At 39.3% G+C, this 21,752-nt stretch overlaps 2 protein-coding genes across 4 annotated transcripts in view; one reads left to right on the forward strand and one right to left on the reverse strand.

Moving 5' to 3' along the window:
• Nucleotides 1-1,840, reverse strand: part of gsap (gamma-secretase activating protein) — a 32,757-nt gene extending 30,917 nt beyond the window's left edge. For 2 of the 3 annotated variants that reach the window (XM_007579130.2, XM_016664478.1), the window contains exons 1-2: nucleotides 1,502-1,838; nucleotides 755-825 (exon numbers count right to left, since the gene is read on the reverse strand). In XM_007579130.2, the coding sequence (XP_007579192.1) occupies nucleotides 755-825; nucleotides 1,502-1,589 (159 nt within the window). In that variant the 5' untranslated portion in view covers nucleotides 1,590-1,838. Of the gene's footprint in view, nucleotides 1-754; nucleotides 826-1,501 lie in introns of all 3 variants that reach the window. The other variant, XM_016664487.1, reaches the window with a different exon arrangement.
• A 662-nt stretch (nucleotides 1,841-2,502) lies between these two features.
• Nucleotides 2,503-21,235, forward strand: nampt1 (nicotinamide phosphoribosyltransferase 1). The gene is made up of 11 exons (XM_007579190.2): nucleotides 2,503-2,660; nucleotides 8,576-8,732; nucleotides 9,591-9,694; nucleotides 10,049-10,177; nucleotides 13,127-13,285; nucleotides 14,494-14,630; nucleotides 16,818-17,043; nucleotides 17,124-17,243; nucleotides 17,322-17,462; nucleotides 17,585-17,719; nucleotides 17,902-21,235. Exons 1-11 carry the CDS (start codon nucleotides 2,607-2,609, stop codon nucleotides 18,013-18,015), a joined length of 1,476 nt encoding a protein of 491 aa, XP_007579252.1. The 5' UTR covers nucleotides 2,503-2,606; the 3' UTR covers nucleotides 18,016-21,235.
• The last annotated feature ends 517 nt before the right edge of the window (nucleotides 21,236-21,752 follow it).

The raw sequence follows: 21,752 nt of genomic DNA on the forward strand, positions 1-21,752 counted from the left end.
ATGTAGCTCTACTTGTCATACAGGACATGAGCTGAATGGGATTGAAAGACATTGCTAACATGACTTCAAATCTATTATTTTAGTTTGTTTCGTTTTAATATAATAAAAAAGTCTGATATAAAAACTAATGTACAATCACACTAGAAATGGGGGGGGCGAACAATCCCTTTCAACTCAGACCCTGAAAAGAGCTGACAGTCATTCACACCCTTCAACCTCCAAGAGCAACACATTCTTCAGGGGGTCCATCATTAAACATTCATACCTTGCAGCAAAAGAGCAGACGTTGGTTTCCAATTCTAGAAACGATTCCAAAAATACCCAAAAGTGTCGAGCTGATTCATGGCAGAATGAAGAGAGAGGCTGTTTTTTTTGTTTTTTTTTGATAGCTCCAACTTGAGGATGGATTGCAGACACACAGGAAAACCTTGAATTTTAATGTTTCACTCATGATAGATTCAACACAGGGTGAAGCAGCCTTAAAGCCATGATCATACAAGAATACTTTTTTATGAGAGAGCTACATTAATAATACATCAATGTAGAATGATTTCTGATGTGCAATAACAATTATACCCTATTACACTCTTCAAATGACAAATATCTTCAATATTACATGCGTTATCAGAGTTATCATCCGGGAAATCTACTTCAATGTAATGGAAAGAAAAAGCATTTTAAATGGCACCAACATAATGTTAATCTTATATGTGTGAATATAAAACTTCTCACATGTGACTGACGGTGAGCTTACCTTCCAAGAGTAAAGTACACTCCCATCTCTTTCGATGTTTAGGATGCGAGTGTCCACATCTTCAGAGTATTCTGCAAGTGCAACGTTATCATCAATGCCTTTCAAAAACATTCATACCACTTTGGGGGGGGGGAGGGAGGTTATACATTTTGTCAAATTTCAAACACTTGCTAGAGATTCTTGAATCAAATTTAGGTCTCAACTTTTGACTGGACCATCCTTTGATCTAAAATATGAAATTTCAATTTCCTTATTTGAAAATATTTCAGAATAAATTTAGAATTTGATTTTGCATTTTGCTTCGCAATTATACAGTTGCATCTTTATAGATACAAATTTAATGTACCTTGATTTTTATTTGTAGGAATAAACTACAGATTTGTTGTTTAAATTTTAAATTTAAATTATTCAACACATTGTAAAATGCACCATGACAGAGTTCCAAATATCCCTAAGTATTTTCTTTTATGCATGTTTACACATGCTTTATTACTATTATGTGCATTGTTTTGAAATGTTTCCTTCTTATAACGTGGCAAATAGCCCCACCTGCAGTTTATTACACGTAGTGTTCATAAACGCAACAAATCACAGCCATTCAGATTTCCTTCGAGCTGACTAAAGTTGGCTTTTAATGAATTTGCTGAGCAATAACACGCACATGATCTCTTAAGCATTTTAGCTCATTCATTTTTTTTTATTTTTTTTTTTTAACAAACTTACTCCGCGAACACCTGAACGCCTCACCTTTCACCCTGCACACCGATGCCTCTTTCTTGAGAAGATCAAACACCACGTCTCTCTGGAGATCAAACTGTTCCTTCAGCTTTAGCATGTCTTACTGAGTCCTTTTGTTTTATGGCACCATCCGTCCACATAAAACTGTGTCCTTATACTTAGGCAGCATCTAACATCTGGTTTCACTTGCTCATCATGTGACCGCATGGGGGGTTTTTTTTTATGCCTACTTTGCGAACAGGCAAAACTCGAAACAGCACTCGTAGGCTTCGTCTAGATCATACTTCCTCTCTTCATTTCAGACTTCTTTTTTATTGACATGCGGAAACAGCACGCTGCTCCAGAGTGAACCACGCCCTCCGCCGGGATGACAGAGCGGAGTGCATCGCTACCATTGGCCGAGAAACGCGTCCGTCCAACGGGATGGAATGTCTCACTGCGCCGGTGCCACTCTGGCCTCCCACTGTGCCAGCACTTCGCGGTTGTGTGCCATAACTTCAACCTAGAAAGAAAAGCTGAAAATAAAGCGGTTGTCGTCCTAAAATTTCCCATGTATGATCTGCCGAAAATATGAGAAGAAAATATAAGGCGTGCAGTGCAGCCAACGTTCAGTTTCACCAGTTATGCACAATAAATTACATGTTTATTCTCGTAATTATGTAATATATTGTATGTAAATGTCTATGGGAAGGATTTCCTTTTGAACAGAAAGTGTTTCAGTCAGCAGTATACCGATGTTTGTTTGCATTTAATTATTTATTTATTGCAGAATTTTGACATTTGTGCTCCTTTTTTGTTGCAAAAGCTAGTTGTTCCAAAATTACATACTTAAAAATTTAAAAAGTGGGATAGGAAGGGTATTTCCTTTTCTAAATCGAAAAAGTAGCATTGTCTCAAAGGCTTGTAGAAGAAAAAGTGTTGAGATTTCTTTGTAAAGATACACGATCTTTGTTTAAGCCGAGGGACTCCCGAACATAAACGAGAGTTGCCGGAGAGTTTGTGACGACACAGCGTCCGCCCCTTGTCCTTCCTCCCCTCACTTTCTGGTGCCTCTGGCAGTAGGGCGCGCAACACAACACACTGACAGCCGCGACTTACAACCTAGGAGGGGAAGATGGAGCCGAGAGAAACCGACTTCAACATACTGCTAGCGACCGACTCCTACAAGGTACGGTATCCATGATGGGTTCGGAGGGGAGGCCGGGTGGGAGCGAGGTGAGCACGGAATGGAAATTGATCAAGTCAAGGTGGTTTCATCACCAGACCCAAGGCCATCACGCTGCTCTGCGTGGCCGGTGTCTTTCGGGATAGCGCAGGCATAATGAGCTGGAGGAGGGGAGCACTTGTACCGCCGAGAGAGAAATCCAGACGGGCGGCATTTCTCTGTGAGCTAGCAGACTCCCACCCTGGGCGGCTGCTGCTTTTATGGAGTCGGTTCCCAGTCGGCTCATCTGGTCATGGTTGTATTCAGCTAGCTGAATTAGCCAGTTAGCTTACAGAGACCGCAAGAGGTTGAAAGAGGGGATTGACATGTATATATATAAAAAGCTAATGTTGGCCAAAAGCTACCAAGTGCTTTGCGAATTGTCCGGGTTAGCCACACTTGGGCAAAGTCTGTCTATCGGTGGTGAAACATTAACCTGGAGTGACTTTCGAGAAAACAAAACTGAAAGTTAAAAGCAAAACGCACCAATTTCATTTTCGTGCCAGCATGGTTGCCTTGGGTCCAAAGTCGTGCTATTTATTTATCCGCTCGGAAATTTTATACCCCAGTTACCGCTTAAGGTAATGGAGGCTGTAATGGCAAAATAAAACACCGACTCTTAATTACAATGTACACAGACCAAATGTGCGTGTCATGATTTTACAGCACGTAGCCAGTGGTTTCCATGCACAGGTCATGTGACAACAGGATGCTGATGATGAGTGCATAATCCCAAGCAAAAACTAACTAGCTAACGGGCGCATTTAGGTAAAATTAAGCTGTGATGTATATTATTTTTAATGAGAAAATGATAAATATTTTTAAAAATCCAGTTTAAACTTAAGAGTCCAGTCACTGAATAGTGTTGAAATCTTTGTTAAGAAATGTAAATTTGTTTAGCACAGTATATTAACACTTACAAATAAAAACCTGTATTAGAAAATATGTTACATGTCAACAGAGAGGTGAAGTTTCTCTATAATGAAGCCATAAGGTGTAAAAATGTTTCCCCTTTTTTAAAAACCATTTAGATAAATTGTATTTCATAACATTTTTGGACAAATTAGTTTAGGTTCTTTAGCCAATAGCATTCCTGACTACTCCCAGAACTGAAGGATTTTTATATAAATAATTAAAAATATTTATAATATACGTCAAAATAACCTAGATCTAGTTTCTTATGTTCTAGATCTAGAGAGGCTATGTGAAAGTAGGCAAAATTATCCAAACTATTAATGTCTAAAATGCTAACCGTGGACCTTTAAAATGAATTTATTAGGAATTGATGTCACCACCGTTGGGAAGAAAAAAGAAGCGTTTGTTCATGAAACTGAACTGACAACCTTGTAAAAACCTGTGAAACATATTAAAAAGCAGAAGTATGTGGCAAGTGTCAGATGTTTTCTGCAGCAAATCAGCCCAGTAATCAAATCAGGTTGGTTTAAAGCGTGAACCTAGATTGCAAAGATTTCATTATTAATTTCTATCTTGTGACATTCTTCAGAATAAAATGAAGTATTAAAAAAAATACCCGAAGTTAGAAATGGCAGAAACCAAAACCATCGAAGCTTCTGATCATGATCTTACATTGCATGAAGTGTGTAATGGAGTAAATACACACTTGCAGAGTACTCTACAAGTGTCTATTTTAAACATGTATATTTAAATGTTTAAAATACATTTAAATTGTTTTAAATGTATTTTCAAGAAATTAATTTATCTTCAGGATAGCAAACGGAGAATTAAAACTGCTGAGTCATTTGTCGTTAAAGGTGGACTGGTTTTGCTTTCTGCTTTCCTTAGTTTCAGTTTAGTTTTAGGTATGCTTTGTGGTGTAGCTCAAATTCAAACTATTTTTGACCACCTTATAGTGTGTTTGACCTTTAATTAGCTTCTTTTCTATCTTGTTCATAAATCATAATGAACAGCAGCTATCTAAGATCATATTTTATCGTACTAAGTGAACCAATAAAGTGTTTGGACAAATAGTTTTTTAATTAAGAAAAGAGTCGTGACTAATGATCAATGATTTACCTCTGCCAAATGAATTAAATCAATTCAAACACAGTGTGTCTCACACAAGCCATAAAAAGTGACATGATCCAAATTAGCTTCAAGTTCACCTTCATACTGGAAATGCTAAAGGATAAATGGGTCGGCACTACACACCTGTGGTTTCATTTGTGTGAAAAGGAAACCAAGATGAGTCTGACGGTAACAACGTAAATGTGTGGCTGGAAAAGTCATGTACATTGTAAGTAATGGCTCATTTCATAATAGCATAGCATCATAAATGAGCCTCACCCTGTGAAGGTTTCTTACTGAATGATGAGCTTAAGGAAAAATATGATTCAATTTATCCAAAAGAGCATAAATATGTAGCATGATGGGATTCAAGTGGCTGATGAAGTAACATTAATGGGCTTTTCAATCACTAAATGTGTATTTAAATAAAAATAAAAAAAAACTCACTCCAGGAACTAAAAAGTAGGAAAAATAAACCAAATTCTATTTAGTTTTGGTTACATTTTTACTTTGTGTTGTCATTGCGTCTCCGGTTGTTACGCTCTTGTGTGTTTTGTAGTTTCGTCTGGTTGAGGAATACAGGTTTTATGATATTCTGACAGAACTACAAACCCCATTAAGCAGAGAACCGATAAACCCTGGTGAGATTTTATTACCCTTTAGACATTAATGTTTTCCTGCAAACCCGAATAAGTATTTTGCTCCTGAAACCAACATGTTGTATCTTTTGCTAGTTAAAATGCAAATATTAATGTTTCTCACTGCCATCTCCTTTTTTCCTGAAATAAATTAACTGTTTTCAGTCTGACTGGGAAATCTCAGATAAAAGCTACAAAATACATGTTTAAGTTGAACGAATTACTTCAAGCTTAATACAAGTTATATTTCATAATATGGCGTTTTATATTTGAAGAAATTGATATCGATTCATTCGATACAGGTACATAATGTCGCTTGTATCATTTTGATTCATATGCTTGAGCAAAAATTTACAGTAAGTGTATAATTTAGTTGGAGGGTAATGCATTTCTCTGGAGTTTTTAGAGAAAATAAATTCTGTTATCTAGTGAGACCAGTGGGTGGCGCTTTTTTTTTTTTTACCTTCCACGCCATTACCCTCTTTAATTTACGCGATTAAAACTATTTCTAAAGAAATCAAATTATTTTTCTTGTAAGCGAGGCATTATAAGTGCAAGAGCCTTCTTTCAGCCTTATGACTAATGGAGTGAAGAAACAGGTTGGGGAGGGGCAGCACCTTTACAAGCAGCAGGAAAGAACTTTCTCCGGCTTGCAATTAAAAGGACGTTTAACAGCCATTCCAACTTAGTCACATTTCCAGTTATTACGGCTAAGAACATTTTGTACCTTGAAGTCAGACGAAAATGATGCATAAACGACACCAGTGATGTCAGCTGAATTTTATTGAAATAAACTCTTAATTCTTTGCCCAAGTTTAGTCTAAATAGACAAAAGTGGATGCAGAGGTGCAGTTTTCTCTTTCTTTCTTTTGAGTCATGCAAAAGGTAAACAAGGTTAAGCCAAACACAATCATTCTCTTAGGCTTATTTGGAATCAGTTTGAGCCTCTTGCACAAAAGAATAAGTGCCGTGCATGTGTTGTTTTGTCAGTCAAAGCAGCTTGTGCATTTATTGATTAAAGCCATTAAAGTGTGCCTTTTGTCTGGATACGCAAGTCCGGTGTCGCACCACGAGTGCAGCTGCGCGGTGTTTATACAACACCAATGAATCCTTGGAAAAATAGTTAGAAGTCATGGAAAAATCTGACTCACATCTTGGGAATTGTCAACATGAGGGTGGAAACTCTCACATTAAACAAAGAAAAAAAACAGAGGAGTAACATGTACGCGTGTACTTGGTTTGACCTGCCAAGTGCTCTGTGTTTTGGTGTAATTAAACCAAATTATTTGAGTTGTTCTGTTTTCGCCCGCAGCCATTTTCCCGTTCAGCGTTGGCATCAAACGGAAAGGGAATCCTCATACGTGTAGTTTCAGATATACAAAGCAACCCTCTGATGTAACAAAACAGAAAGCAAAAAGTTTTCTAAACTAGTTTAATTGATTTTATTTATATATATATATATAGAGAGAGAGAGAGAGAGAGAGAGAGAGAGAGAGCTCCACCCATCTTACCATCAACTCTCCTTGTTACTCCTGATCAAAATAACCCCCACAGCATGATGCTGCCACCATGAGTCAAACGCAGAACAGTTGAGGGAGAAAAGAAACGGCACACATCGTCATTGTTGCCGTCTTTACGATTATCGACACACCATGACACCTCTGACCCGTCTTGTTCCGATCATGCCGATGTTGCTTCCTTAAATAAATCTGTCATATGAACTAAACGGAGTCTGAGCTGTGATCTAGTATGTCCTCCCTTCGGCTCCCCAATTACTTTTCGTTAGTGTCCTGTTACAGCAGCCGATAAACGGTTATTACCCTTGGACGATACACCGGTTTCTAGGTTTTTGAATTTGAAAACGCTGTGTGCCGGTAAACATCTGGGCGCGTGGAGCAGAACACGAGCTCACGCGGTCCGGCTCAGTGTCATGTTCAGCGTCTCGGCTCTATTTTGAGTCCTCGAAAGCTCCACGGAAAGGACACGGTAAGGTCAAAGAAACTCAGTAGTTCGCTGACATTTACCCGGGGCCGCTCCATTACTTCCTCCCCATCTTTAATCTACCTGTCATGTGCAAAATTAGGCTCTTTTATTTTATCCCTCAGAGATTGTCGCCGACTGAAGGACAAACGTGCGACTTTGAGTCGAGGGAATGCCGTCTTCTGCTCTTAATTACTCTTTGACTCATTCGTTCACTCGTAAATCTCCGTCTACCGTTTTCTTCTCAGCGGCTACAAAATGCAGGGAGCGGATTCTGTGCTGTGGCGCCAAAACGGTTAAATCATTGAATCCTCCAGCAGGACCCCGAGGACATTTTTGTACTCATTTGAGATTTAATTGATGCCCGCGTGGCACCAGCCATCTGGCAGAGCATGATCCTTTATTTTCAGTCTCTGTTTGAAACACGCCCGGACACGTCTCACACTGTTTACTTAAGTTCACATGCCGCTGAGTTTGAGTTTGGACGCTTGACTTGTTTGCCGTAGATTAGAGGATCCCGCATGAAGCACGCAAAACTCCCTCCGCGAACAATGGCGCGGTCGGGACGGAGGAGAAAGTTGAAAATCCCACACGTTTTTGTTCTGATTGTGACGTTTTTGTAAGAGATTTTTTTTTTTTTTTTTTTTTTTTTCCTTTTTTGACGACGGATGAGGGTCTGCTTTTTAAGAATATTCCAATCTCAGGTCATTAGTGCATTTATCATTCCAGATGAGACGTTTTTTTTCTTTTTTTCAGGTGTACCATCAGAGTTATTTCTGCTCTTCCTGTTGTGACTCAATATGCACACCTCAACTTAAAAGCCACACAAAACAACACTCACCTCTCCTTTTGCACGTCAGTAGTAGAGCTTGTTGCATAAGTATTTACACTCTGTACAGGTTGACATTGCAGTCACAAATTTAATCAGTTTGCATTGGGATTTATGTGACACTATCTACCCTACATTACACATAAGCTGAGCTCAGGGGGACCAATTTGTGGTTATAATGTAATAATATGTCCCAGTTTGTGTTTGTGAGTTATAGCAGTTTTGAAATCCTGCATTGTGAAGCTTTTTAATGAGCTAATAACTAAGGGAAGGAAGTGTGTGATCAGAGTTCATGAGGCTTCTTCCCGTTTTTTTTATTTTTTTATTTTTTTTATGTTTTCTTCCTGACGGTGTTTAGAGAGGCAATCTTCATTAAATCACATAAAATTGTATTTGTGTCTCGACAGGTGACTCATTACAAACAGTACCCCCCCAACACAAGTAAAGTGTACTCCTACTTCGAGTGCCGCGAGAAAAGGACGGATCCCAGCAAAAGCAGAAAAGTCAAATATGACAAAACCGTCTTTTACGGCCTGCAGTACATCCTTCACAAATACTTAAAAGGTACGTTTCCTCTTTTTTTTTTTTTTGCACTACAAGTTAAATTCTCTAATAAACACCATCAAAAACTTCAAGCAACCAAAACATAAAAAAATGATGAAAAGCAACCTTGAACTCGGCATAAAAAGACTACTTGCTCTAATTATTAACTAAAGTAGGTGAAGTCTGATGCTCCAAAGAGTTCCTGAGAGACATGAGCAGTGATCAACAGAAAGAAAGCCTCTGCCTCCTGCTTCTTAAGAGGATTTCACGGTGTGGCGGCAGAGGTGAGGGGGAGAGAGAGAGAGAACACAGAGAACGGGACACAAAAGCACAGCTGCCGCCTCACTGTTGGAAGGAGAAAGACGCGTTGTCCACGCCGAGCGTCTCGCCTCGCTCAGCGACAAGGCCGGCCATCAAAGAACCGTCGGCGAACGCCAGAAAGAAGCCAAGAGCGGGGCGTGAAATGAAAGGAGAACGATACATTTTTTACTTTTTATTATTATTGAGTAAACTCTGAAAAAATTCTACAAACTTTAAAAGTTTGAGTTTTGTTTTTTTTTTTTTTTTGTTTTTTTTTGTGGCATGCTCAGTTCTCTCCACGTAGCCAAATACATTTACCCCAAAAAGTCAAATTCTCCTTTTCACGTTTCGCCCGTCTCCTCCCTCTTCTGTATTTTAAAAAGCGGTTCAGACTCGGAATCATACATGTAGGTTTGTGGCGTGTTTGCGTGTAATATTGGACGAGAACGCCCTGTCGGCACGCACAGGAAGCCTTGAAAGTAATAAACGACAGATTAGCGTCCTAATGACTTGTTGCCTGTATTCTGTCCTCTTTCCTCATCCTTTACTCCCTTTCTTTCCCCTCCCCCTCCTCCTCAGGAAAGGTAGTGACTCCAGAGAAGATCCAGGAAGCAAAGGAGGTGTACAGGGAACATTTCCAGGACGATGTTTTTAATGAGAAAGGCTGGACTTATATTTTGGAGGTAAGGAACTGCTGTTTATTTACTCATTTTTGCCTTAATTTACTTATTTCCTTCCTTTTCACTCAAATTATAATTATTAAAGTCGTCTCTTTTTTGTTTGTTTAGTAAGGAGTTTTTGAACCTTAGAGAGGGAAACAGTTGTCAAATATCATCAATCATCGTTTCTATTTTTCTCCGCTCTGCAGTTGTTGACCTAAAAGCATTCCTGTATTCCAGAATGTTGTGTTTAAGGTGGAATTCATGACTTCTAAAACCATCTAAAACATTTGTAGATTTTTTTTTTGCAAAGCTGAAGTAATGCAGCATAAAAGCGGCTCCAGCGTTCTGACAGGGATATTTGCTTTTTTTTTGCAGAAATACAACGGCCATCTTCCCATCGAAATCAAGGCAGTGCCAGAAGGAAGCGTCATTCCCAGAGGCAATGTTTTGTTCACAGTGGAGAGCACAGATCCCGAATGCTACTGGCTCACTAACTGGGTGGAGGTAGGTTTGCTTAGTTTCTCTGAAGTCCCATATTCATGTTTATGCCGTCTGATTTTCTGTTGTGATCCATTTCAGACGGTCATTCTCTATGAATTTGCGTTTAGTTTTTTCCATACTGGACTGTCGCCGCAGGAGTGTTTCCAATGGTTCCTGCTCCATCTTAAAATGGCTGTAAATTTTTGCTACTCGTCACATTAAACAACTTAATTAGACTTGTGTTCAATAAAGACAAACCTTAAAAGCTAAACGCTTGCTGCTTCTGCCAGCGTTATCCTCTTTAAAACTCTTCTAAACCCGACTGAACCACAGAGCATTTGGAACACATTGTTCATAAGCATCTTTTTTTTTTTTGGTCAATTTGCTTCTTTCCTTCCAAGAATTTTGGCGTCTTCGTGAAACGGCACCATGTAAGAGCTGCAGGGGATCCTGCTTTCTCATAATGAACAGCGAGAAATCGCATCCTGGTTGCTCTGGTTTTTAGAAACGGGACCGATGTGTCATTCTCGGCGAACAGGCGCCGCAACTGCGACTTGGCTGAACTGACTTCGAGCAGCATGAGTAATATTTAATCGGTCCCCCTCCTCTAACGTCTTTTTCTCGTTTCCTTTTGCAATGAAGTTTTTGCTCGTCGCTCTCAGAGGTTTCTCAAACAGATTTTGAACTTTCAGGAAGAGAAGGTGTACCTTGGAAGCCACGCCCACTTTTGGATGTGCACACTGTGACTGTTGTAGTAGGAATTTACATTGTGACGACACTCAAACACACCCACATACTTATTATACACATGCACACCTTGTGAGTGTTGTTCCTCGTATAAACACACGCTTGAGCACAACCCCACGCCCTCCCCTTCATGCTCGCACACACGGAGACATTATTCATGCCTGGTGTAAAATTAGCCTCGGCGGTCATCTTGATGTCCTTGGGTTGCGTCACTGGGTCAATGCTTCTGGCTCTTTCTGTCCTCTCTTCTGTTTTCTATTCCCTTTGTAATATCTTCTGGATGTTTCAAAAACTTCTTTATTTTCTACATGCCTGAGGGGCTTTTTTTTCCTTTTTTTTTTTTTTTGCGACTGCGTTTGCACGTGAGGCTAAAATCAGGTTAAGGATACCAAACGAGGAGACGTGTAATACATTTTTTTTTTTCCCTGCACAACACAAATTCCGCTGCAACTCCGACCGTCACGAGTCCATGCGATGTTTTTTATATTTGAGGAGGCATGCGACCTGCTGAGAGTCGGACGGCGGAAACGAGCTGCACAATGTGTGCAGGGAAAGTTACATGAAAGATTTAGGAACTTTTTTTTTTTGTTTGTTTTTTTGCTTGCTATACTTTCTACACAGATGATGTTTTCTCACTTTAAACATCAGATGAAACATCTGATCAAAATCTCACATTTTTCCGAGTCGCGTTCAGAACCTGCACTGATGTGAAAATGCAGGCACAACTAGATCACCCAGCTAATTCCTAAAGCTCCGTCCAGGCCGGGGTGTGAAATCTCCGTTGAGAAAATCAAAAGCCGATAATTTGGCAACAGCCCCCGTTTCTTTTTACATGTGAGTTTATCCATTCTTCTAAACTCTGTAGCTCTTATTACTCTTTTTTTTATCTGCTGTGATGTTAAAGGATAAACTCCTCCCCCGAGTTCTGCACGACCTAAATAACTGTCTTATCAATATTACCGTAGGCTCACTCAACAACTCATTAAAGTTAGGTGTGGGTGGTTTATCTTGCTACTATTTACAGTAATGAGGATGGTAATAAAAAAAAAAAAAGGACCCACAGCTCACTGCTGGAGAACCACAGATAAGAGTGACATCTTTACACTAAATCGTAAGAGCAATGAATTTGAACAGTGGACTTTGGTCCAGTCAGGTCATGATTGAACATCTCAACAACAAACGTTTAAGGTAACGGACCAGTGAAGCTTCCATGTTCCTCAAACTCCCCAGAACTAAATCCTCTATGACACCAGGAAGTTGAGATAAGAGAAGAGGATATGTTAAAAAAAAAAAAAAAGTTGGTTAGCTTGAAAAAATTAGCAACAGGTACTTCAAGTTAAAGTTCCAGTTGCTAAATGGATCGATTCCAAAAAAAAAAAAAAAAAAAGAGCTTAGAGCCGCCAAGTAGTTTCACACAACAGGTTCTTCCACAGATTCCATCATTTCTGATTATTTCCCTGGAAGCGCTCTCCTATGTGTGCGTTCTCTCCGCCCACTTTGAGCAGGTTAACACCTGCAGGTGCGGCGCACTTAAAAACCAAGTGTCGACTATTTTGTAAATGTCAGAGATGACTCAACCAGTCACAGAGATTTCAATCGGCACTGAAGAGTTGTGATTCTTTTCCAATCGTATTTGTTAAATGCATCAAATTTCGCTTTTGTGCATTTTAATTTGAGAGTATTGAAACCAGAACAACAAAGCATGGGATATATTTTTAATTTAAAAATGTGTTTAATCTTGATATAGTCCTCAGAAATAGAGAATTTTATTATTTTATTTACCCCAGAAGAGACATCTGCCTGTCAAACTTCTTAAAAAAAAAGAAAAAAAAAAAAGAAAAATTAGTAATTGATAATAAATTTGATCTGTACTATAAAGCTGGTAAACAATTTGCATTTATTCCAAAGTACGTGGGCGAAGACCTATACAAACACGCAGGCATTTTGGTTATATAACTGTTTATAAAATTTCCCATCCAGCAGATGAGCGACTTGTTTTTACATCCAATCACTGACTCTGCTATCGAAGCATGAAGCATCAAGGAATGCATTTTCCCTTCACAGTCGGCCTTGTGTGAAAGTGCTCTCAGCTTTCATCCCTCTAGCGCCTGTTAGTTTTAGGCTTTAGTTCCAGTGAGCACAGTAAAACCAGGCTGTTGCGTAGTAAGAATTTTTCAGATCTTGTCAACATAAGTCTATAAAAACTTTTTTTCTTCTTCCCATCAGACTATTCTTGTTCAGATCTGGTACCCGATTACAGTGGCGACCAACTCCAGAGAGCAAAAGAAGATCCTTGCCAAGTACCTCATGGAGACTTCTGGGAACCTGGAGGGACTGGAGTATAAACTGCATGACTTTGGCTACAGGGGTGTGTCTTCACAAGAGGTATGAATAAATGATAAAAGATATATCTTAATACTTTTAGTTTGAGTAGCCGATTTAAAATCGCTTCTTTTTTTTGACAGCTTTCGTCTTCCAATCAGACATTGTGGTTTCATTAAGGGCTACAGTATCAGAAGATGGAAGAAGACTATTCAAAATATTTCTTCTAGCCTTTACGCCATAATTGCATTAGTTATATTAAGTCCAGGGGCAACGTCACGCTGTGCTATTTTAAAACAAAGACAAAATGACTGAAGGTGTATTGGAAACTTTAAGCATTTTACATTTGTGTGGTTAGCTTTACTTGATGAATTTATAGCTATCTCAGTGTGTATGCTGTATATAATGCATATTTTCTAAGATTTCCAGAGCAGATAGAAGTTCAAAATGATAAATCTGAGTTACTCTGCCGTACTCAGCCTTCCTGTTAGCTACTTTCTTTCTCTCTTTCTCTCCGTCTCATGCATCCAGAATGAACTACTGACATTTCAGAACATATCTAAGACAATATAGTTACTTTCACACAAAGCTGTACAATGTCTGTGCTTGTTTGGACTTAATTTTTAGCCCCCTTATTCATAATGCCAACTTCGATTTTTCTTCCTTTTGTAATTGATACAAGCATAACTTAGTAGCACTTAGGAATGCTGTGTCCATAAATTAAAGAAAGATGGGATTTATGAATACATACACTATAATGAAGAGGTGGAGAGAATTTATTTACTGTGTAGTTCATGACTTTTTTTGCTAAGTAATGCACCTTAAATCTTGTGGAGTCCACAGCCAGTCCTAAATAGCCGCTGTAATGTGTGCTTAAATGTTGACCTGATTCATCACTGCTGAATCAAATGAATGGTTCATTAGCAGGCCTCTGCAGAGCTGGGTGACATTTTTATTAAGTATGTCATCCATTTGATTTCAAGCTTAGTCAACTCTTAAGGACTGGAGTTAGTCACCTTTGCCGTAACTGAAAGAGGAAAAATATGATAAATTCACAATATTCTATCTTCAAATCTCTTCAGAACGTTATTTCACACTCAAATATTGTAAGACAGCTGACAAAAGCGTAGCTAACTTTGCTGTGTTTTTTACTTTTATGTCAAAGCGAAGCTTAAAACCATTATTTCTCTCTCTCTCTTTTTTTTTTTTTAATCTTCGTGAATTAGTACTGTGTTACAGAAAATGCTGAAAATATTGCTCATCATTCACAGACTGCAGGCATTGGAGCCTCCGCTCATTTGGTGAACTTCAAGGGCACAGACACGGTGGCCGGCATCGGAGTCATTAAGAAGTACTACGGCACCAAGGACCCAGTGCCAGGCTTTTCAGTACCTGCAGCTGAGCACAGGTAAACAAACACGTCTCTCAAGGTTTTATAGATTTTAAAGTGAAATATTCCTGAAGACATTTTGATTGTGACTCCCACTTTATAATAAAATAGTTTGTCGATAAGTTGGGCTCAAAACGCATTAGCTTTGACCTTTATTTGGTTAGTGCTAGCATGAAAAATATGCTAGCATCTATTAGACTTAAATGTCTTTGAGTTATGTGTGTCATCTCATAAAGTTGGCTGCTATGCTCACATTAGCTAAAATGCTAGTATTACCTAGCAAGGTACAAATAGCATGTTGACCAACAGTGCTTTGCAAACAGTAGCTTGTAAGCTAAAATGTTAGCACTGCTACTAGCATGTTAGTTAACAGTAGTGGAGACTGTCTGTCATGCTAGCAGTGGCTTTATGCTATCCTTAGCTTAAATTTTACAGTTAGCCAATATGCTAACTTAGCATGTTCTCGTCTATCTATCACTAACATGTTTGCTAAAGATGTCCTTGGATGTAACAAACTGAATAAGGTTATTAGTTATACAGAACATTTCCTGTCAATAATGACAAGTTTCTTCCCAAGTGCTAAATTCAGCTTTAAATCATTACATTTTTACATCTTGAGAATTCTTATTTAATTACCAGTAAAGGCCACATTTTAGCTTTACATGTTCGTACAAGTATAGAGTTGACGCACATCTTCAGTGTCCTATGCAGATACAGTGATCCACATTATTCCAAAAAAGCTGCAACTCTTTTAAATTAGTTTTCAAAAGAGAAAAGATATCCTACTAAACACTTTTCTGTCAAAATTTTTTGTCGTGGGAATCTCTCTTCCCAGAAAGAAAATTAACTCAGCATGACTTAAGTTGGTGCTAATTTACTCAGTTTCCCTCACACACTTGTTATCCTGTTCTTCAGATTAATTTACGGAGCATGGCTCTGATTGGCTGGAAGTCAGCTGGAAGCCTTTAGTTTTGCTCCTGTGCAAACACTCCACCAGGACAGTCACTGCTCTCCCAAAAAAAAAAAAAAAAACGTTTTTCTGTTGTTCTGGGATGTTGGCTCGGGTTGTCACAGCAGTTCCTGTGTAATGGCCCCGTTATAAAATCTGTTTCATTTCTTCCTCACTGGGAGGAGTCGCTGGAAAATTCCACTTTAATTTGTATGTAAAACTGAAAGTAAGAAAATAGCACTTTCATTCTATTAAAAAAAATCATTTTCAAATGAGTCAGTTTTATAGCTTTAGAAAACTTGAGCCTGACATAAAATAACAATATGTTAGTCTTGCACTTCAAATTTCTTTGCTTATGAGATGAACTTGATCATTTTCATATGCAACACTGTGACCCTGCGAGTGACTAGGGTTTTTTCTAACCTTAAGCTACAGTGTTTATGCCTGTAATGGCCTGAATAAAATCTCAAAGGTTAATTTGTCTTTAACAGATGGTGTACACTGCCCTCTTCTGGAAAGCCTGTAGAAGTGCAATTTTATTGATGTCATGTGATTCTAGCTTGACTTTTTTTTTTTTTTTTTTTTTTTTTTTTTTTTTTTTTTTTAGGGAGTATTTCAATGCACAGTGTCCTGCTTTTAATGTTTGTTGCAGCAGATTGTTTTCGTCTTCTGTGTGTTTAATGAAGGGTTCTGGATGGTAAAAGTCTTTTCCATTCATTTTAGTGCATCTTAATCCTTCTGGCTTTTTGAGCTGTAGAGTGCTGATTGGCCTTAAGCTTTTGTGTTTTGTTGAGATTTCCCCAGGAATTAGCTGTGATATTTGGGAGTGGAAGGAAAATAATTTGTGGTTTTAAAGTGTTTGTACAGATACAAATCTAAAAAGTGTGGCATGCATTTTGTAACCAATTTGAATTGAGGCCTGGACTTTGATTTGACAATTCAAACACTTGAATATGCTTTAATCAAAACCATGTCATTTTCAAAACTGTTCAGTATATAACCTGATCCCTGTTAGGGTAAAATCCATCTACATCTTAATGTTTTACTAGATTATAGCATGTAGTTGTAATTTTGACAGTAATAATAATTTGCATATATTACAATACAACAGTTAGGCACTCTTTCCAGTCGGGTTATCTCTTAAAATCCAAGTGCAATCCGTCAAAGTTTGAGCTTTAGCTATTTTGCCAACCACTATATAACACTGCTCTCTGAATTGCAACAACGTCAAAAGCTAAAAGCAATCCTCTCTGCAGCACCATAACAGCATGGGGGAAGGACCATGAAAAAGACGCCTTTGAGCACATCATCAAGCAGTTCCCCAACGTGCCTGTGTCCATCGTCAGTGACAGCTACGACATCTACAACGCCTGCGAGAAGATCTGGGGAGAGGACCTGCGGCCGCTGATAGAGGCCCGCAGCGCAGACGCCCCGCTGGTCGTCCGACCGGACTCGGGAAACCCGCTGGACACGGTTTTGAAGGTCCACATAACAGAAATCTTAACAAGCTGGTAAGACATCCCTTTCAAACGTGCCGCTAACAGTCCCTTTAATGCCGTCAGGTTTTGGAGATACTCGGCAAGAAGTTTCCGACGCACGAGAACGCTAAAGGTTTCAAAGTGCTGCCTCCTTACATCAGAGTCATTCAAGGAGACGGAGTCGATATCAACACACTGCAGGAGGTAAGAGTTCTTGGATATCTCACGATAGACGTTCAAGGTTTCAACACGCGAGTTTATGCTGTGGGTGTGTTTCATCAGATAGTGGAGGGTATGAAACATCACATGTGGTCCATCGAGAACATTGCCTTTGGATCCGGAGGGGCTTTGTTGCAAAAACTGACCAGAGATCTGCTCAACTGCTCATTCAAATGCAGCTACGTGGTGACGAACGGACTGGGGGTGAGTGTTCGCAAACTACTGAATTAACGTGCGATAACCCTCAACACGTTCATGCTTTGACTCAAAAGATTGTTTTTTTTGTGTGTGTGTGTGTGTGCGCGTGTGTGTGTGTGGTTTCTCAGGTGAATGTGTTCAAGGATCCGGTGGCAGACCCCAACAAGAGGTCAAAGAAAGGTCGCCTGTCTTTGCACCGGACGCCGAGCGGAGATTTTGTCACTTTGGAGGAGGGCAAGGGGGATCTGGAGGAGTATGGAGTGGTGAGTTTGGAAAAACTTCAAAAATAATCACACCCCTTTAGATTTTTTACATTTTGTCACTTTAAAACAATAAATGGCCGACTTGTTTTATAGGCACACACCAATTGTGAAGTAGAAGTACAAGGGATTTTTTTTTTTACCCTCTTCGTTTCCTGTTTTTTGTTTTGTTTTGTTTTTTTCAGGACCTGCTGCACACGGTGTTTCAGAACGGGAAGATTGTGAAGAACTACACATTTGATGAAGTCAGAGACAATGCCAAGCTGAAAGACGGCGAGCTTGAGGAGCTGCTGCACTGAGCGCGGCCTCCCCAGGCCCCCCGACATGTTCTAAAGCCTAAAAGAAGTCGTACTCCCAGATCCTCACCTTTTCACCCTTCAACATCAAAAATGGAGGCATTTAAAATTACAAAAAAAAAAAAAAACTTTCCTGAAAACATAAAACCCCCTGAAGATTTTTTTAAGAAAAAATTTTAATCTGAATTCCGAAATTCTGAGGAAGTTTTAGGAGGTTAAAAATTTGGAAACTAGTTTATAAAGTTTAACAGAACTCCTCCTAAAGGAAAGCGAGGTAGTACAAGAAGTAAGAACGCATACACTAAAATACTATCCAATGTGCTGCTGCCTCAAATTGAATTTCAGCTTGTTGTTGCACTGTTAGGCCAGAATACTTCGCAGCTTCCCTGAATGTGTTTAGCCGGCTGCTGACGGGGCGGTGTGCCTCGACCGAGGCGGATTGCGACAGAGGGAAAGCGGTAACACTTCTGCGTGTCGTTCTGTACAGAAAATGGAAAAAAAAAAAAAAGCCACAAATTTGAAGCGGCTTCGCTTTGCCCTCTATGTGAAGGAAGAACTGATGATCCTTGTGAACTGCTGTGCACTGAAAACACTGAAATACGTTAATTATTCATGTTTCGCGTCACCTCGGTAGCAGTTAATCCTAAACCCTTTAACTGTAACTATAGATGGTAATGTCACGTCATTTTCCAAATTGTCCTGCTTTTTAATTAATCGTCGCAGCCTGAACTGTAGTTGCGTGTGCGCTGCCAACACGGACGCATCGCCGAAGGTAGAGGAACGATCGTCTCTGTGTCCCATTATGTTTTGCCCGCAGTGCATTCTCATCACGAAGATCCAATTCAAAGCCACAATCTCGAGTGAAAATAAAGTATCCATTCAGAATGTTTGCGGTTTTTTGCGTGTATGAATACGGAATTTCAAAATTTGCTCGATCTTCATGATGGCTAATGCACAGCCTTTTGTGTAAGATGATGTAAAAAGATATATATACATCTCAAAAGTTCTCTTCACTGGCATGAAGATGACGATAATGATGACGATGACGTTGTGTTCATGAATGATTCTAATTTCCTGGTTCCTGGCTGAAATGTGTGTTAAGTGTCTGTCCTGATACGTGTGTTTGTTTGTGAGTGTGCGTACAGGTATTTTTCTTCCTTTAAACAACTGTGTCGTATTCCTTTATGCAAATGCAACTGTTGATGGAAGGATTAGAGGACACAAAGAGTTTGTCGGCCTTTGAGTCTGTAAGCGGGGGGGGGAGTAGGGGAGGGATACGGTCTTTTTATAGTTAGTCGAGCAGGTCAGCAGACCTCCAGTATCACTGCCTTAAGTCAGTCAACAAAGCTGTCCGTTGAATTGAATGCCCATTTACCCATCGGCTCGGTTCGCTCGCCATCTGCTCCGAGTCGCCCGCTCTTCCAGGCCTCGATGGCTTTTCTGTGCTTTGTTGACCTGCTTTCCAGTGTTGGACTTTCACTTTGTGAAGAGCTTGCAGGGGGGATTTCAGAGGAACTCGGAGCCGGTGACATCACAGGAAGCACAATATTTGAAGGGGGTGGTAGGGGGAGCTTTCCGGACAGAGCAGCTGGTTGTGACGATTAGGTTAATTCCCGTGATATTTCAAACCTCTTCATTTTACACCAGCTGCATATTAGCAGCTGCAAAAGTTCCTCTGATTCTTTTAAGTTCCACCAAGTCAAATTCATGACTCGGTGCGGTATCGCTTTGTCGACCACAGTTAGTGGCGATGCACCTATTTCTGGTTTTGTACAGCTTTGACCTGACAATATGAGTTTTGCCTGTTCAGTACAATGTGTATTAGAAGAGGTGACGTCACACTGTGTGTATGTGTTAGATGGACCACTGTTAAGCAAGGTTTAACTCATTTTTTAAAATGACACAAAATTTCGAATTGACATTTTAAGCTATATTTAGCATCTTCTGTTACACATAGCTTGGTTAGCATAATTATAATTACTAAAACTGTCATTTTCTTGTGTATTTGCTTGAAATCTGTCAGGATTTCCAAATCCACTATCTTCCATGACAGGCCAAAATGTAACAGGGTAAAAAAAAACAAAAAACTTAGTTCTCTGTTTAGCCTTCCTGTTATCTCCTGAGAGTCTTTCTTTCTCTCTGCCAAAATGAACCCTAGATGTGTTAGACAAGGCTATTTCTTTTTAATAACTTCTGACATCGCTCTGCTTCCACTGATTTTGTTCAGTAACAGCATCTACGCCAAAGAGTGTTTTTACTGCAGCCTTGTAGCGCTTTGGTATGGTGGACTCACTCGTCAGAAATCGGTTGGTTTTTACACGTCAGTTTGGGGTCAGTGGCGATCAAGCTGAAAATCAGCCATTTTTAGGTGCATCGGTCGTACTGGGTTCAATGCTAATTAGCGTTAGCATTAAACTGAAACTGTGATGTCTCCCGACTCCCGTGTCTTGAGTTTGGCTCGGATATCAAACTGTTGAAACACATTGAAGATCACAGCTTCTGACCTGCTAGTTTTATTTTATTTTATTTTTTATTTTTTTATTACCCATCTGTTGTTGCTGCTCTTTTATCGCCGTAATTCAGTTTTAATGACCATAGTTGTTTTCTTTTCCAAATATGAGGTGCATTTAGTAAAATATTATTTTACTATTTTGATACTGTCTCGGTTCTTACCTCAGAAAAATATTATTTTGTACGACTAGGGAGAAAATTAAAAAAATAAAAAGAGATATCAGTAAATATCCTTATTTACAAACAGTGCGGCCATACTGCCTTCTCACTTGTACATAAAACAAGGGGGCGCAACCGAAAGCAGAGAGGGACGGCTAGGTGGATGACCAGACTAGATGCGATTTATTATTTTTGTCAGAATGACCATTTTTGTACCAACAGAAGAATATCCAAAACGGCTCGACGGAACCGGCCGGCGCGACTGTTTCTGGGGCCGTCGGAGCCTTTTAGTTTCTGTGTGAGCGTAGTCCTGTGTGAATGCCGTGTTGTGTAATGGATGGAGCAAGAAAAAAAAAAAAAAAAAAACGAAAAAAAAGAAAAAGTGGTTGTGAATAATTTGGATTTTTCTTTTACGTTGATTTAATCGTATGTATATGTTGTTCCAAATTCTTTTTTTTCCCCCCCTCAACACAACTGAGATTTTAACTAACATAACTTGCTATATTGTCAACAATACACTGATTAAAAATGCCACCCTCTTGGTTTGAAATGCTTCCTTCTCTTGTCTGCTTCACTGTTCGAGAGAAAGTCCCGAATTGTCCTCGGGATTTTCTCCCAAGTGTCCACTAGCATCTAAAAAGAAGCCAAGCGTCGAGTTGAGTCTAGTTTATTTAAGGATCACTCAAGCATTACAGTAAAATCACGATGTTAAGAGACCTCACGAAAGGAAACTTCACAAAAAGTACAAGTCAACAGCCACAGCCATTTCAAAGGATGTTAAAAGTCAACACATCCATTCAATTTAGTATTTATTAGTTGTTTTTTTAAGATCCCTTTTTGTTGTTTCAAAACGCGACATGTTTTAATTTAAAATGGGCTTTATTACTTCTGTCTCTGGACAGAAGTAATATAAAAGTAACAAACAGGCTTGTCTTTTATGAAGTCATGTCTATTGCAGCTGGGTAATAGCTGCGAGAAGACGTCAGAGTTTATGTAAAATCCAGACATTATGTAAAGAAACTAAAAAGGCTACATGCTAGTAGTCGCGAACCTTGACGGCCATTGATGCA

The sequence above is a fragment of the Poecilia formosa genome, unplaced genomic scaffold (genome assembly GCF_000485575.1).
Source record: "Poecilia formosa unplaced genomic scaffold, Poecilia_formosa-5.1.2 Scaffold9, whole genome shotgun sequence".
Lineage (NCBI taxonomy): Eukaryota > Metazoa > Chordata > Actinopteri > Cyprinodontiformes > Poeciliidae > Poecilia > Poecilia formosa.

Bases quoted from the DNA above. Each gene is read 5' to 3' on its own strand.
- nampt1 (XM_007579190.2), top strand. From the start codon at position 2,607: ATGGAGCCGAGAGAAACCGACTTCAACATACTGCTAGCGACCGACTCC. The intron at 17,244-17,321 runs GTAAGAGTTCTT...GTGTTTCATCAG, and splicing joins ATATCAACACACTGCAGGAG to ATAGTGGAGGGTATGAAACA. The intron at 17,720-17,901 runs GTGAGTTTGGAA...TGTTTTTTTCAG, and splicing joins ATCTGGAGGAGTATGGAGTG to GACCTGCTGCACACGGTGTT.